Source organism: Pygocentrus nattereri, chromosome 12, assembly GCF_015220715.1.
Source record: "Pygocentrus nattereri isolate fPygNat1 chromosome 12, fPygNat1.pri, whole genome shotgun sequence".
Taxonomy (NCBI): Eukaryota; Metazoa; Chordata; class Actinopteri; order Characiformes; family Serrasalmidae; genus Pygocentrus; species Pygocentrus nattereri.
In genome coordinates, this window is record NC_051222.1 from 23,293,489 (window position 1) to 23,310,524 (window position 17,036).

General features: G+C 36.9%; 1 protein-coding gene across 1 annotated transcript; it reads left to right on the forward strand.

Moving 5' to 3' along the window:
* The first annotated feature begins 1,942 nt into the window (after positions 1 to 1,942).
* LOC108428186 (serine hydrolase-like protein) lies at positions 1,943 to 15,647 on the forward strand. The gene is made up of 13 exons (XM_017698985.2): positions 1,943 to 1,995; positions 2,828 to 2,885; positions 4,402 to 4,545; positions 4,856 to 4,969; positions 5,446 to 5,487; positions 6,100 to 6,119; positions 6,217 to 6,291; positions 6,956 to 7,065; positions 7,181 to 7,260; positions 8,679 to 8,713; positions 10,063 to 10,139; positions 14,234 to 14,312; positions 15,240 to 15,647. The coding sequence occupies exons 2-13, from the start codon at positions 2,828 to 2,830 to the stop codon at positions 15,366 to 15,368; spliced, it is 963 nt and encodes a 320-aa protein (XP_017554474.1). The 5' UTR covers positions 1,943 to 1,995; the 3' UTR covers positions 15,369 to 15,647.
* The last annotated feature ends 1,389 nt before the right edge of the window (positions 15,648 to 17,036 follow it).

A 17,036-nucleotide genomic window follows, 5' to 3' on the forward strand; every position in this document is an offset into this window, starting at 1 on the left:
CTGTGCCCTGATTGGTGTTTTTCTTTCGTTTTGACATGTTACATTTTTATACACACAAAAACCAAAAGGAACGACAGATTTCTCAAAGTGTAGTGGAGTAAGAAGTGAGATATTAGACTTTGAAATGTAGTGGAGTGAAAGTAAAAAGTCGCCCAAAATGGAAAAACTTAAGTAAAGTACAGATACACAAAAAACTACTTAAGTACTGAAACTAATTACATTTACTTAGTTACTGTCCACCACTGCTATTCCCTATGTAGTGTGCACTATTGGATCATTGTGTAACAGCTTCTGCACACAAACAGTGCATTATATGTCCAAATGAAAACTATTTGTATTCAACCAAGGCTGCACAACACCTAGTGCCCTGCTGTGGTGTAGAATCCCTGAATTCATGATCTATGCAGAGCACTATGTAGGGAGTAAGGTGCCATTTGAGATTCAGCTGCAGGCGTCCGAGGTTGAAGTTCATTACTTATGTGCAGCTCCTGATTCTTTTGGCTCCTTATTTGCAGCCTCTTATTCACAGCTTCTCTTTTAGCGAATGATGGTAAAACAAAGGGAGGGTTCACAAACGCGATATGCCGCGCAGTTTCCCATTGTAACAGACTCAGAGAGACTAATGATGGAGATAAACTAATGAAGGAGTTAGGAATATGTGCTGTGCAGTGGTGGACAGTAACTAAGTTAAATGTAATTCATTACTGTACTTAAGTAGTTTTTTTGTGTATCTGTACTTAAGTTTTTCCAGTTTGGGCAACTTTTTATTTTCACTCCACTACATTTCAAAGTCAAATATCTGACTTTTTACTCCACTACACTTTGAGAAATCTGTTGTAAATTTTGGTTTTTGTAACATGTCAAAACAAAAGAAGCGCAAAGCAAAAACACCAATCAGGGCACAGCGGTCACTTTGTTCTGAGCTTGTTTTGACTTGTTGGTCATACCGACCCAGTTCAACATCAGTGCAGCAGCATAAAAATTTGGGAGCTCATACGTCACCTAAATGATGAACTAACCTAACTTTGTGTAAATAGACCACAATATAGAAATATGTACACATATGCAGTCGTGACTGGCAGGTTTCTTTTTTTCTGAATTCATACAAACACTTTCATTTTATAGTAAATTAGTTTGGGCTGGTTTATGTTTATGAACAGAGACCTACAGATCAATACAGTAAAGGAAAACTTATTTATTATCCTGAGTTTAAAGCCAGTTTTTATTCAACTTGTAACTAATTTACAAAATAATCTTAAACTGAAACTTTGCTTGTGTGTAAAAAGTGATTTCAGAGCCACTCGATTCTCCCTGATGGAAACTGTTTACCTTCAGTGTTTTGTGCTTATGATCATTTTAATAGACGTCAGTGTCACTAATTAATGACGTTTTATTAAAAGACTAGTTTACCAATAGAGACACTGGAGGATTTTCACCTGAAATGAGTTCATGAAGCGAGTCTTGTTATAAAAATGATAACAGGACATTTAGTCATAATTAATCTTTTAGTACTTTTACTTTTTATACTTAAGTACATTTGAAGGCAAATACTTTTATACCTTTACTCAAGTTGAGGTCTAGAGTAAGGACTTCTACTTTAACTGGAGTAATATTTTACCTTTGGTATCTCTACTTTAACTCAAGTACATGATCTGTGTACGTTGTACACCAATGGGGCATAGGCAGCTATTTGTGACTGAGCCTATATGTTGCCCAGCTCTGGCAGCTGTTGTGATTGTAGCCCAAATCCAGGCAAAGAATGACATCGTGTGCAAAGCAGGATGGCTCAAAGGTCTTGTGCTCAAGGGGATAACTGGCACAATCCGGCTCCCCTTCGCGTGCATGCGCGTCACACAGGCATACAGATGCTATGGGTGGGGTTTCGGAATATACGTATATATATGTATTACATCTATATTTAACTTCTAATCTTTAATGATCCCTCACAGCAAACAGCACAGCAGGACCTGAAGCCAAACAAGGAGTCTCAGAGGTGTAAGTGTATTAAATGGAATTACTTAAATGTAAAGCACCAAAGACTTTGGTTGTTCCCACAGTGCTTGGGGGGATTAAATGGTTTTCAGACAGTATGGTAAGTATTACTGGAACACTTTAAACTCAGTTTTAATGCTCAGGTCTGGAGCAATAACTTACTTGCTGTAACAAAGTTCACCTGGTGAACACCTCACCTGACCACATGACGCTGCAGTACTACATTTTTCCTCGTAATTGTTGCACAACTTGACTTCCATTTCTCTTTTTTATCTGGGGGGAGTAGAATTCTGGCAGTACTGGTTTGACCCCTGTCAAAACTATACTGCCCCCATGACACCAGGAGAGCAATGTCAGGTTCACTTCAGATTTATTTTGGTGGCATGGCTTTGTCTGTAGACTGTGCTCTAAAATGCATTTTACTCTAGGTTCAACAGGGGGGCAGTATTAATACAATTTAACTGTTATTTTGACACCTGCTATTTTCTTCACCCATATTTACATGAACTTTTACTCAGACTACGATAGAGTTAATCCACTCATGTTTAGGAACAAAACGTAGAATTACATTTACTTCTTAATATAGGTGTATTCATATATCGTTGATATATTGTATTAAAATAAATGTAAGGTAACTGAACACCAAATCTCACGAATCAAAATACAAGTTAGGAAAAGGTCCATTATATATCTGTAGCATACTTATTCGTGTATGTCTACGAAGAGTATAGTTTTGATTGACTACCTGGTTTGATTTGGAGTTTGATGTACTGATGTTGTCGTCGTCGTCGTCCAAATCTCACATGAAAAATTGTGATGTTGTCATGTTTATAAGATGATTCAGACCCTGAAAAGTGTGAGACACTTGGCAACAAGAGCTATGAACCATAGAGGTGAGTGAAATAACTTCTTTTTACATTTGTTGTTGATTATGTACAATTAACTGGCACTGTACTTTCTAATATAGCTGTATTATGTAAAAGTATATGCATATATTTGGTGGTAATCACCCTTGTGAAAAAGATCTGTGGTGGTACTACAGGAATTTCTACAATATACAGACTCTTATAGTAAATTCAGATTATTACTAAGGAACATAATTAAGTTAAGTAAGTAAAACTTATTTATACAGCACTTTTCACAGACATAGGTCACAAAGTGCTTTACGAAAACAAAAAACATAACGTTAAACAAAAGACAGGCATAAAACAAATATGCATAGGACAGAAACCTAATACAGACCAATGACCCAAATGCCTGTTTAAAAAGAGAAGTCTTCAGCTGTTTTTTAAAAGAATCAACAGAATCGACAGACCTTAAAAGAGCGGGCAGAGCATTCCGTAATCTAGGTGCTATAACCTCAAATGCTCAATCGCCACGAGTCTTTAAGTGAGTATGTGGCACAGACAATAATCTTAGATTTGAGCTCATAAATGTGGGTGTAAGTAAATCAGCCACATATGCAGGAGCTTGCCCATGCATTGCTCTGTAAGCAAGAGTAAGAATTTTAAACTGGATCCTATATGCAACAGGAAGCCAATGAAGAGATTTTAGTACGGGGATTATGTGGGACCTTCTATTTGACCTTGTAAGTAGTCTTGCAGCAGCGTTCTGAATAGCTTGCAAATGACCAAGAGCATTACAGTAGTCTAAACGAGATGAAATAAAGGCATGTATAAGCATTTCTAACTCCGCATTTGAAACTACCGATCTGTTTACTAATATTTCTTAAGTGAAAAAAGCAAGACCTGGTAAGCTGCTCAACATGGATTATAAAACGACAAGGATTGATTAAATATAACCCCTAAATTACACAAACTCAAGTGGGAGGCAGAGGAAAGAGTCCCAAGACTTTGTTTGACCATGGGGACAACCTAGTAGTATAAATAACTATAAGTCACTACTACATGAATAATATCCAAAGAAAACAATGCTAAACATTATTATTGATGTACATGCAGAGCTATACAAACCTCATAGTTTGTTCTAATATTACTATAGATTAGTTACATTTTTTTGTCTTGGGAGGCCAAAGTGTAGTGTTTGTGATGGGTTGAAGGCCAAAAATGCAATAAAGTAATAAAGAAGGTAGGTAGAGTTCAAGTTGAGTTTTCAGAATTATTATTTTATAACATCATGCCATATTTTCCTTTAAATGTTAGATAACAATGAAGACAGTGATGAATAGTATCAAAAATATATTTTTTCTGATTTATGAACGGGTGAACTTAAAGTAACTTTCTTGCAATCACAGGCCTATTTTGAGCCACAACCCCAATTTGGGCAGCGACTGCTACAGATCTTTTTGTTAGGGTAGGGGTCGCTGTACTGGTCATTAGAGCTTCTACAACTGCTTTGGTTCATGACTCATCGTAAATCATAACTGAGTCAATCTGTTTGCTTTGACAGTGTCAGAGTTTCATGTGCCTGTTCCATGGGGAGAGATAAGGGGCAGGATTTGGGGTCCAGATAATGGGCGTCCAGTGCTGTGTATTCATGGCTGGTCAGACAACAGTGGCTCTTTCAACAACCTGATTTCACTGCTGCCCAGCGGTAAAGTATCTGTGTAGAATTACACAGCAACAATTATAAATGTGACCTGGAATGAGTCATTTTTAATTTACTGGATTATTTTAGACGACTGTCTAAAGCATTCATATGTTGTACACCTTACAACATGCATTTACACTACTTCTTACATAGAAGTATTGTATGTTAAGATATCAGTAACTCCTATTAATACACTGGAGAATACAATGAATTATACAATGTTTTCCAAATGGTACGCATGCATGTATTTATCTATTTGTCTGTCTCTCTGTTTATCTGTGCTTTTCCTTTTTTCTCTCTGTGTTTCTCTCAGATTGGAGATGTCTGGCCATAGATTTGCCTGGTCATGGCTTCTCCTCTCATAGACCTGCAGGTGTTTTCTATGGCTTTCCTTACTATGTTGCAGACATGAGACGAGTCCTAGAAGGTTTGAGTCCATCTTGCTTTGAAAAGCGCATCAGAGCCTCTAATGTGAACACACTGCAAATGAAGAACTTAAAGTAAACATTCTTTAAAGTCAACAGAAACTAGAATGCATTGTCTTTCTGTACTGTGATGTACTTCCAAGAAAAACACAGTGTCAGAGAGGGTCTCTGAGCTGACGTGAATGTTTTTTGCTCAGTAATAGGTGGGGGTGGAAGAAGGGGAAGATGAAGCATGACTGATTAATATAGTGTTTTGTTCCTGCCTGCTGCAAGAATTTTGTCTGTTGATTATATAGTGTAATGAGTTATACTTAATATGATCCAGAATACGAACGAAGGAACATTATGCTACTGCTAATAAATGAGTTTTTCTTGCATCGTAACAGCCTATATTTAAAGTTGTTTATGCTCTTGCATTCACCTGTGTTTGATACCAGTGGCCCCATGCTACTAATAGATGTTATATTTCTGTGTGCAGCTGTTCAGTGGAAGTGCTTCTCCGCAATAGGACACAGTATGGGTAAGCTTATTATTATATTTTTCCTCACTAAAGATGTCCCAAAATGTTTTACCTGAGATCTCTGATGCAGTATTGTCAACACACATTCATAGTCTTTTATTTTTCCAAGCCAATCCAGTCTGGCCCAGTACTTTTTCAATAATACAGGTGTACATTGCCCACTTCAAGTGCATTAAACTTATTGAAACAAGTTTAACTTAGGTAAGACACGCTAGAGTGGCAGTTACTTTAAAACGCTGCAGTAAATATCACTTGATTTTTAGCATGTGTGTGATAAAATATGCTTTGTTTGTTTTTGATTTCACTTTATTCCAAATCGCATGGCCTTTTTTGCAGTATTTTATGTGCTTTCTGTAGTCACTCATTGAAATGCAGCTACTAACGGTGTGAGGGTAATAAGACCAGAGGTATTTAGGTAACAGGTCATTGCTGACTTTGACACCACAGCTGCTCTTACCATAAAATAATGAGTAGCTGATTTGAGTGACTGGCCAATGTTCTTTCTATGTGAATGTTTACTTGTATTATACATGTCTTTATTGACCCGAAGCTAAACAGAACCTCAGTGTCTTATTCACTTGAATATTGGGTTCTGTCTTTTTTACATTACAGGTGGAAGCATAGCTGCAATGGTAAGACCTTATCGTGTTTGTTGTGGTTGTGCAGTGTATGGGATGAATAGAGATTTGCAAATGCAGTTTGTATTGTTTATGGCTGTTTTGTTGGCAGTTCAGTGCATTGTATCCAGAGATGGTGGAGGCTATAGTGCTCCTGGACTCTTTTGGGCTTCTTCCAGCACACAAGGTACAACTGTAACACATTAAATAAAAAAAAAAATATATAAATATAGTACCTATAATGTAAAGTACTTCTGTATTCATTCCTGCATGGTCACTATCATAACAAAACTATATCTCCAAAGTGGTAACTACATAAGAGATGGGTATTTTTTTCTTTTTATTTAAGTAAAATGGCCTACATCATTTTTTTGCTTATTGTATTTGATGTACTATATAAATATTGTTAAAGTTTCAAAACATTCACTTCCCAGTCCATACATTCCATATATGTAAAGTAAGCTGTAAAAACAGCCTGTTTGATTTTACTGGTTTTCCTTACTGGAGTGCTTTTTGATTAAGGCCAATATAGCCAGTCAGCACCAAGGTCATTTACATAAATCAATTTTAAAGGCACAGTGATAAAAACTAATACATTTTAAATGATGGAGAGAATATGACAAATGTGGAAAGAAATTGTTTCTAGTGCACAAAGTCATCATAAAAGGAGCTCAGGGAAAAAAATGTTGGATGTGGCACCTTTATAGTATTATGCTTTTATTTAAAGTCATATAACTCAATGTGTTTATTTATTTTTTACTGTAAATTTACAATAGTTTGCCGTATTTAGATTGCAGTGGTTAAGGCAAACATAATCATTGCACTCATACATTATGCTTTTTTGCTCACAGAAAGAGATCAACAACATCATAAGGAAAGGAATGGATGAAATGATTGAATATGAAAAAAAGATGGGTGGCAGGAAAGAAAAGATCTACACATTTGAGGCAGCCGAAGAAAGGCAATTTTTTTTACACCATCCATCTCAAAACATGAATTGACAACTCTTTCATGCAGTCAAACTGAAAAATCAGTTAATTTGATTCAGAGGATGTTCTTCTTTCATTCTCCTCCAGGCTAAAGGCAACAAATCCATTTCTTTCAGATCAGTCTGCTCAGACCTTGCTGGAACGAGGAGTTAAGCAGGTGGACGGAGGTTAGATAGTCTTCATTTGCCAGTCTTGGCCTGTTTGTGTGTGATATTTTATGATGTTTTTTTTTTTAACCATCTTCTGTAATTCCAACATAATATGCACTCATTTTTACTTGTTCCCGTTACAAGATTGTGGCACAAATGATTGTGACACAAACCAGATTGTGTCACATCTGATTTTTTCACAGCTGTGGGAACAAAAATCTTTTCAAATCAGACTTGAATCACTGTCATGTACGTTTTGAAACTGGATACATATCTGAGGCTACATTTACATTACCAGTTTGATGTGGCACAAATCCGATTTTTTGCCCAAGTGTGACTCAGATCTGATGTTTTCAGAGCTGTGTGGATCAAATCCGACCTGAGCCACTTTCATATGTGGTCCTAGATCGGATATGATTCATGGCCATGCGACCTTAATGTAAACGCTCAGATCAGAATTCCAGTGTTTTTTTTTCGTCACTGCACAAGCGCCGTCAATCAGAGTTACCATGGCAGCAGCACATAGAGGTTAAAGCCTGTAAATGGTGGAGACACCAGCAACACGCCTTTTTCACTTTCGTCACTCTAATAATGAGCAGTTGAGAGCTGATCAGAGTTAATTACCTTCACAGGCTCGTTCTGCTCATTAGTTTGTTAGCTGATGCTGCATGTGATGCACATAATTCATTTACGTGACGTTACTGAGTAGAATGTGTGCATGTGGGTCATTTCAGGACATCGGTTCATTCACATTAGTAACAGATTTGAATCACTTAACTAAACGAGTGTGAACTATCATGACAGAGAGATTGGATTTGAGCAATGAGACTTGTAATGTGAATGTAGCCTGATATGTGGCTGTTTGACCATAATGGCTTTATTCACACAGCAGGGTGCCATCAAGTTCTTAAAGTCGATTTTAGTGTCCAAAAATCTCTTGTCTTGACACTGTACTCATTTTCACCTTCATATCAACACTGGTTGTCAGTAATGATACAGGTCTGTGTTCACTCAGTCATGCAGTATTAGAGGTGGGTATTAAGAACTGGTACTAAATTGGTATAGATTCCTGACTGGTTAGAACTGAAATATTGAGAAGAAAAGATATGTGCTCACACGAACATTAGATATTAATAGCTCTTAGCTATTATAAGGTGAACAACAAGCAAAAACAGTAATGCTTCTGCTGCGTTTACAGGCAGAAACTGAACACTGGATAAAGACTGTAATAAGCACATATGCAAAAAAAACATATTTCATTTTTGTTAAGGACGCATGGCTACAATTCAAAGACATATCCCATCTTAGACTACATATGAAAGTTGCTCAGATCTGATTTGAAGAGCTCAGATGTTTGTGTTCACGCTGATGCTAAAACATCAGATCTGTGTCAAATTAAGAAAAAGAAATTATAATTGCCATTTTTTCTCTTGTAGGAGTGGTGTTCAGCAGGGACATCAGAATCAATTTAGTAGGTTCAGTAACTGCATTTGGTCTATTTTCAAATATATATATATACATAATATATATACATACAGTGCCTCCAAGTAGTATTCAACCCCCTGCAGAGTTTTAGAGCCTTCAAACTTTGAATAAGAGTAGAGGGGATAGCCTTCTCATACAAAGCCTCCCAATAATCTTCCTGTTAATGTTCAGGACTCAGGCACAGCCTCAGTTTTTAGGTCTAGGCTAAAAACTTACTTGTATAGTCAAGCCTTTGGTAATTAGTCTTCCCTGTCAGATCTAGACCTGTGTGTTTTTCTTTCCTTTCTTTGCCAAGTTGAATAGATGCCCATCCTGTGCATCTGGTTCTGCTGCCTCTTCTGCCTTGATCGGGTGCCCACTCCAGCCTTTGCCAGCCTTCTGGACCGGCTTGACCGATGCTGAGCATCTTGCTGTAAAACGCTGTGTAATCCTCACCCTCAGATGTTGTTGCTGCCACTGCATAATCATAAACTAATCTAATTAACCATGGCCCCACCTGTTTTTCCCGCTTTGTTCTATAATACTTTATACTAACAGTGTTTGCTATCTGGTGTCGACCAAAGGGGAGGATGGGTTCCCCTTCTGAGTCTTGGTTCCTCTTAAGGTTTCCTCTTGCCCTTATGGAGTTTTTCCTTGCCACTGTCACCACTGGCTTTTCTTATGGGGGCTTGGATTCGGATTTTCTTCTTTTCCTTTTCTTTCTGTCATACTGATTGTTCTGTAAAGCTGCTTTGAAACTTGCTGTTTAGGCTGTGGAAGGTTAACAGTAGTTCCATAAGCCTTCCAATACTGGATGATGCTCCCAGTGGTGGAGACAAGTAGGCCCAACTCCTTGGAAAGGATTTTGTACCTCTTGCCAGCCCTGTGACCCTCCACGATTTTGCCTCTGATGGCATTGGAATGCTCCTTAGTCTTTCCCATGTTGACCATGTATGAGTGCTGTTCACTTGATTGGTTTATAGTCAGGAAGAAAAGGCAGGAAAAAGGGGTTGGTTTGAGGGGTTGAATACTAATTTATGCTCTGATAAACTTTGAAATTAATTTAATTTTAAAAATTAATGAACAGAGGAATAACATTCTTTTTTGCTGCAGTACATTTCACATGTCCAGGCTCATCTACAGTCCAAATTTCACAATTCTAAGTTAACTCCAAATGTGTAAACCTGCAAAATACTGAATACTTGACTACTACTTGGAGGCACTGTGTGTGTGTGTGTATATATGTATATAATGTATGCAATGTTTTCATTATCAGGTAATGATCTTATCCTGTTACATGTTATTGTGATCTGTGCTGCTGATTGTGAATGCGCAATAATTTTTGGTTTATTTCAGACTAACATTGCAAGAATGGACTTGGAACAGTGTCTAGACTTGCAGGCGCAGATAAAAGCTAAACTGCTTTTAATCCAGTGAGTACTGATTACAAATCTTTTGTACAGCAACTTGAAGTAAACATTACAGTCTACTAGGCCGCATTGTCATGTAGTCATGTAGCTGTTTTTAAACTACAGCATCTTAAAAGTATTGTGTCATTAATACTATATTGTTAAACAATTTGTAGTTCAGGGATTTCCTCTCAGCACATACACCAATGAGTCAAAATATTTTGACCACATTATGACTATTCTGACCATTTTGACGCCATTGTTATGAGATAATCTCTGTTATTTGCTTCCTCTATGAGTGGTCAAAACTTTTGACTTATCAATGTACTTCTCCTATGTTTCACAGCACCTGATTTCACCAACTGAGTTCCCTGGTTGTTAAAGCTGGCAGCACTGTGAGGGTGTCACAGACATTTTCACTGTATTACAACCATGCAAAAAATTTGGTGGTTTTTATAATGGAATATAATGGAAACAGTGGTTCAAGTGGAAAATACTTTTGTTTGTCTCTTTGCATGAAATGAAGGAAAACCAACAGTGCTTAGTGTTTTTCTAATGTATTTCTGTTGTTTAAGGTTGTGGTTCTCATCAGGTTAACTTTGAGGAATTGCTGAAAAATGCATACAGCTTATTTGATAACATTTTTTTGAGAATTCCTTTTCAGTAAAATATCATTTTATTTAGTTTTTCATTTTGGTTTTTGATACCTTTTTTAGTATTAGTTTTAATGGTGCATTGGTAGTTTTAGTTTAGTTTTTTTCTGAAAAGTGATAGTTTTAGTTTAGTTTTTGTTTAGTTTCAGTTTTAGTTTTAGGTTTTAGCATCATGATGAATACTGTGGTTGTAGGTATTTGATAAAAGTGGAATAAAATCAGCACAACAGTAGACAGCTCAGCTTGGCTACAGAGTTCTGTTAAGACAGCCAAACACGGAAATGATGCACTTCTGAACTATCATTCACATACTGAAAGTTTTTTTTTATTATTCAAATCGATTGACGCTTGACGCTTACAAAATATTACAGTATTTCACCATGGCGTTAAACATGCATAAGAACTTGAAAAACACTACCCAAAATTTAACGTTTCCTAGGTGGGGTCTGAGTACTAAGTAACAGTGGTGGACAGTAACTAAATCAATGTAATTAGTTACTGTACTTAAGTAGTTTTTTCATGTATCTGTACTCTACTTAAATTTTTACTTTCACTCCACTACATTTCAAAGTCAAATATCTCACTTTTTACTCCACTAGATTTTGAGAAATCTGTCATTCCTTTTGGTTTTTGTGTGAATAAAAAAGTAACATGTCAAAACAAAAGAAGCGCAAAGCATCATACCAACCCAGTGCAGCACGTGGTTCAACATCAGTGCAGCAGCATAAAATTTTTGGAACACATACGTCGACCTAAATGACGAACTAACCTAACTTTGTGTAAATAGACCACAATATAGAAATATGTCCACGTATGCAGTCGTGACTGGCATGTTTCCTTTTTTCTGAATTCATACAAACCCTTTCATTTGATAGTAAATTAGTTTCAGTTAGTTTATGTTTATGAACAGAGACCTACAGATCAATACAGTAAAGGAAAACTTATTTGTGATCCTGAGTTTAAAGACAGTTTTTATTCAACTTGTAACTAAGTTACGTTTGTAAAAGTGATTTCAGAGCCACTCGGTTCTCCCTGATGGAAACTGTTTACCTTCAGTTTTTTGTGCTTATGATCATTTTAATAGACATCAGTGTCACTAATTAATGACGTTCTATTAAAAGACTGGTTTACCAAGAGAGACGCTGGAGGACTTTCACCTAAAATGAGTTCATGAAGCGAATCTTGTTATAAAAATGATAACAGGGCATCAGAGCCATAATTAATCGTTTAGTACTTTTACTTTTGATGCATAAGTACATTTGAAGGCAAATACTTTTGTACTTTTACTCAAGTTGAGGTCTAGAGTAAGGACTTTACTTTTACTGGAGTAATATTTTACCTTGGGTGTCTCTACTTTAACTCAAGTACATGATTTGTGTACTTCGTCCACCTCTGCTAAGTAAGTTGTGAAGTGAACCACAAGTGGCCTGTACTAAAAAAGAATTAAATTAAAGAACTAAAAAAATTTTAGAACCACGTTGACTTTAAATTCACTGCAATTGCAAACAAAAAAATGTGAAAACACCCAGAGAAAGAAAAATATATACTACACTATATAAAGGAACAGTAACTTGTAGATATACATAGATATATGGATGTAAATACATTTTCATCTGTATTTTGAAAAATAAAGAAAAGTTACATCATGGTTAACCATGAAATCTTGACGCTGACACTTTATAATTGCACAACTACACTAATGTACCATATCGAAAGCAGTCATCCTCAGCAGATAGGACAGACAGCCATTTCATCGTTCTCTGAGAGAAAGTGTGAATCATAACAGTGTGAGGAAATCACAGGATATCAAACGTGGGACTGAAAAATGATAGCACTTCTGCAGTATACCAACTTAAAATTAGCTCTTGTTATGGCATTTTGATGTTTCTTTTAACTTGGGCTAAAAAAATTGTCATTTTATCATGATCTTAATTTTTTGTTTTTGGTCATATAATTATAAGCATAGTTGTCAGACCCTGGGTTCTTATGTAGGGTATGTTTAATGTGCACCCTTTACTATATATATGTTAGGGGTGGGAATCTCTTGGCACCTCACGATTAGATTCGATTACGATTTAGAGGGCTGCGATGCGATTATAAAAAGATTATCGGTGCATCTTTTTTTATATACAGGATTTCTTTTTTCTCAATGTGTGACGACTTTTAAAGCAAAGCATTTGTAATGATTGATAATGAATTTACTTCTTTTGTTAATAAAACAAATGGAAGTGATGTGGGGAGTGAACTGGAAGACTCTGATTCACTGCTTTTGTTTGGAGCTCGTGAGACGCTGCTGCCACTCATCTCCGATAAAATGCGCTGTTACGGTGAAATAAGATCCTGTGATAATGGATGTCCACGCAGCACATGGTACAACCATTCTGCCCATTTTCTTTAGTGAGTTTATAACTACGAAAAGGCAGAGAGAGATTTAGCCAAGACAAACATTTGGAGACTTGTTCACATTTATAAGCACCTTAGTTGGTTTCCTGGAACATTAAACCTGCAATGAGTGACTGTAAAACAGTATTAAATGCTGTGGCTCCCAAGGTGGTTTGACTTTTGTTGAAGGGACAAAGTGGCTCTTCTTAACATTTGGGTTGTGACTTCTGATCTAACCTGGCTTTAATGCAGAGGGACCTGGTCAGTTTCTCTGTTTTTGTTATATGCCGCCACAGATTGTCTGAGCGCTGCACTTACCCACTTCTAAGTTCTGCCCTTTTGATTCCGTCAACATTGTTATACATTAAAATTTTGAAAATTTGTGAATCGATTCAGAATAGTTCACGTCCACATATATATATATATATATATATATATGTATATGTATATGTATATCTATATATCGCTGTTGTTGGAAGAAAACCCTGTATCTCCAAAATGGTAACTTTAAAGGAGAAAGAAAAAACATTTTATTTTTCATGTAAGTCAATGGAACCAGAATGATTTCCAACTCATTTTGGATGCTTTCTCTTGGTCCATTCTTTCCACACAATGTAAAGGGTAACAGGTATTTTTGAATTATGTCAAAAAATTGAAAAACCTCAAAAATGGAGATACAATGTTTTCTTCCGACAACAGTGATATATATATATATGCATGCTTATGCATATGTCCACAGGCATTGATCCAAAAGAGATGGGAAGAAGGAATGACATTTTTATAAGGCTTTTTTATCTTGCCAATAAAATTCTTGTAGAACGGTTAGTGTGCTCAGTTTGTCAAAACAGCTTCCTTAGTTGCTCAGATTAAATAGTTAGGGGAGGAATACACAGAACAACTGACATTACAAAAATATTCTTCTGCCAGTTGGTTCTAGTCATATATTTCCATCACAGAGGGCTCCAAATAGCACTGCTTTAAGTAGAAAAGCTTATTCGAAGAAATATGACACTGTAGCCTGTGATAGATTAAATTAAGTCACCTTATAGCAACTCAATTAAATGCTATTTATGTTTATTTCAGAGCAAATCAGGGCTTGATAAAGATCTTTCCCCAACCTGAGGACTTATTTGAACCCATACAGAAGGGCTGGAAAGACAAAGTGAGTGCCTACCTCAGTTTCCTTGCATTCCACTCATACACACAGACAACAGGACAGACAGCAGGACCCCCAACAGTTCAGTTTTTTGTTCTCTCCCTGTGTGTTGAAACTTGGGCAGAAGCTTCAAAATGTGGGCTGTCTGAGGGTCCCCATGGACCGGTTTGAGAGCCGCTTCTAAAACTATGCACCTTTCTCAAATTGAACACTAAAGCAGAAGTCACACTAGATATTTGTGTCACTTTGTGAAATGGGCATGACCGCGGCTGGTCCAGGAGGCTGGTGACACCACAGTTTGCAAGCTGGCTAACTCACCTACTATAAACAGTAAAAACAAATAAGTGAACATAATTATGTCAGATAACTGTGTAATTACCATATCAGGGTTACATAGTGATCTGTAGCTTGACAGTGTAAGTGCTATGGTTGGCACTGTGGGGTGACTTGTTTGCTTCTGCAGCTAGCTATGGAGCTAACATCACAATTAGCATGCTTCCTAACTCCTCTGAAACAAAAAATAAAAAACTCTATAAGAAAATATAATAACACATTTTCCTGCCAGACTGAGTATCATGTAGTTTCTTATTTATGTGTTTATTTATAGCCATTTAGAAAGAATGGTAAAAAGGTTTGTGATTAGACACTGGTTAAATTAGCATGTCCTTTGTTTTGGAGGTTCATATGAAGGGCGGCCAAAGCAGCAGCGCTATTGGTACCAAAGTTTAACTCAAGGCATACAGTGTTTAATCACCCTAGACATGCTCATCACATCAAATTACACTGAAATGAAGAAGATTATGCTTGCGAAAAATTCACTGGCAAACGCAAGTCTGAGTAGACCTTGATGATTTGTAGGAAACGGCATTATCAAATTGAGACATTTCAGTTTCTTCAGTGTTTTCTCTGTTACTCTGTCTCTGTTGATCTCAGAGCACTATTGTGACGGTTGAAGGAAACCATCACATCCACTTAAACGACCCAGCAGTTGTGGCACCGATCATCACTGACTTCCTGCAGTCTGTGACGGCTGAGGACGCTGCCAATCAAGCTGCCAAATAATGAAACCTCCTCCACACATACAGTGCTGTGAAAAAGTGTTTGCCCCTTCCTGATTTCTTATTCTTTTGCATGTTTGTCCCACTTAGATCACTTTGATCAGCAACTGACCCCCCCCCCCCCACCATTCAGGGTAAACTATATTCTGTGTCTGTGTTGGAGTCAGTGCTTCCCCTGTATAGCTAAGCGTGTTAAAATGTGTTATACACTACGTACACTATGCCTTAGTCTGATTCTGTAGTACAAGGGTGCTATCAATTGAAAATACATATACACTAAGTATCTGTCTGTATGTGTCTTTCTTAATGTCCTTATGTGTTACAGCAGCGTAGCCAGGGCTTCTTTTCGGAGTGGGGTTGCAGGGCTAGGGCCAGCTAGCAAGCATTAGAGACTTTGTTTTAGTGAACTTTATTGTAGCTAAGCTTTTAAGAAATTAGCCAAAACTCAGTCTCACATACCACAGTGAGTAAAGGCTAATCAACAAAAAGCCTACAACAGTAGGCATATATAAGGTTTAGAGGGAATGGTTGAGGATTGCAATGTTCATGTCACTTGTGCTGAACTTTGTTTCTTATCATGTTCAGCTACTGTTATTTGCTAACTATGTAAATGGCCTATTGGAACTAGACATTGCTCTGTTCTCACTATCATTACCTGTATTTGCAGTTTTCATGCAGCTGCGTTAACATTGCTATGGTGATAGTATCCTCTGAAGAAGTGGAGAGTTTACTATTGCTATAAACAATCAACTTTAGTTATAGTGGAGTATTTTTCTAATGGTCAGAATACCGAGAGGTCTAGGCCATCCTTGATGTGTCCTTATGTTTGTTCACTAAACCATTCACATTTGTTGATATGAAGGCCAAAGCAAAAGTTTTTTTTTTTTTTTATAAACACTCCACATACTGCTCACCCTGATCACAAGCATGACCAACTCTTAGAGGAAATGTAATGTAACAGTGTAAAACCTACTGTGTGTTTTACTGATCATGCAGTGTATGTAGGCTTACCCGGAGGGTGGAGAATTGAGGAAGTTTGTTTGTCTGTGTGAGTACATTATTTTGGAATGGTTGGAATATGTGTGTGCATGAGAGTTTGAACGTGTCATTTATGTGTCACGGTGCAGCAGAGAGGAAAAAGACTATTTTTTGGAGTGTTTGTATGCAGACTGCGTGGGTGCACGTGATAAGTGCATCACTGTACCCCACATAACAAATGTGTTAGTTAGTTTGACCAAAAATTTGTTTTCCAGTGATGAAAATGACCACTCAGTAATATTTTCCAGGTTTGACAGACGCTAGATGGTGCTCATGAGAGAGTTCAATGAACAGGTTCCTATTGGATTTTTGTGTAAATTTGTAGTTTGGCCATGCTTAATCATTTTTATAGAGAAAAATGCACTTTTCTGAACACAGAAAAGCATAAAATATTTCAGCACTGCTGTTATATTTTTTTGGTGCTTTTAAACACCAGTTATTAGACTTTCTATGAGTGCCATGCGCACATTTATGACATCAGTGAGCATGAACCACTGTACTTGTGCAATGGGCTTACTAACCAATTAGCACCAGTCCTACTACCAAAAACCTGCTTGTTGTAGAAATGCAGAAGTATATTGGTATATATGTATTTTATTTTTTTAATGGAATACATCACTCTACCTTCCTTTAA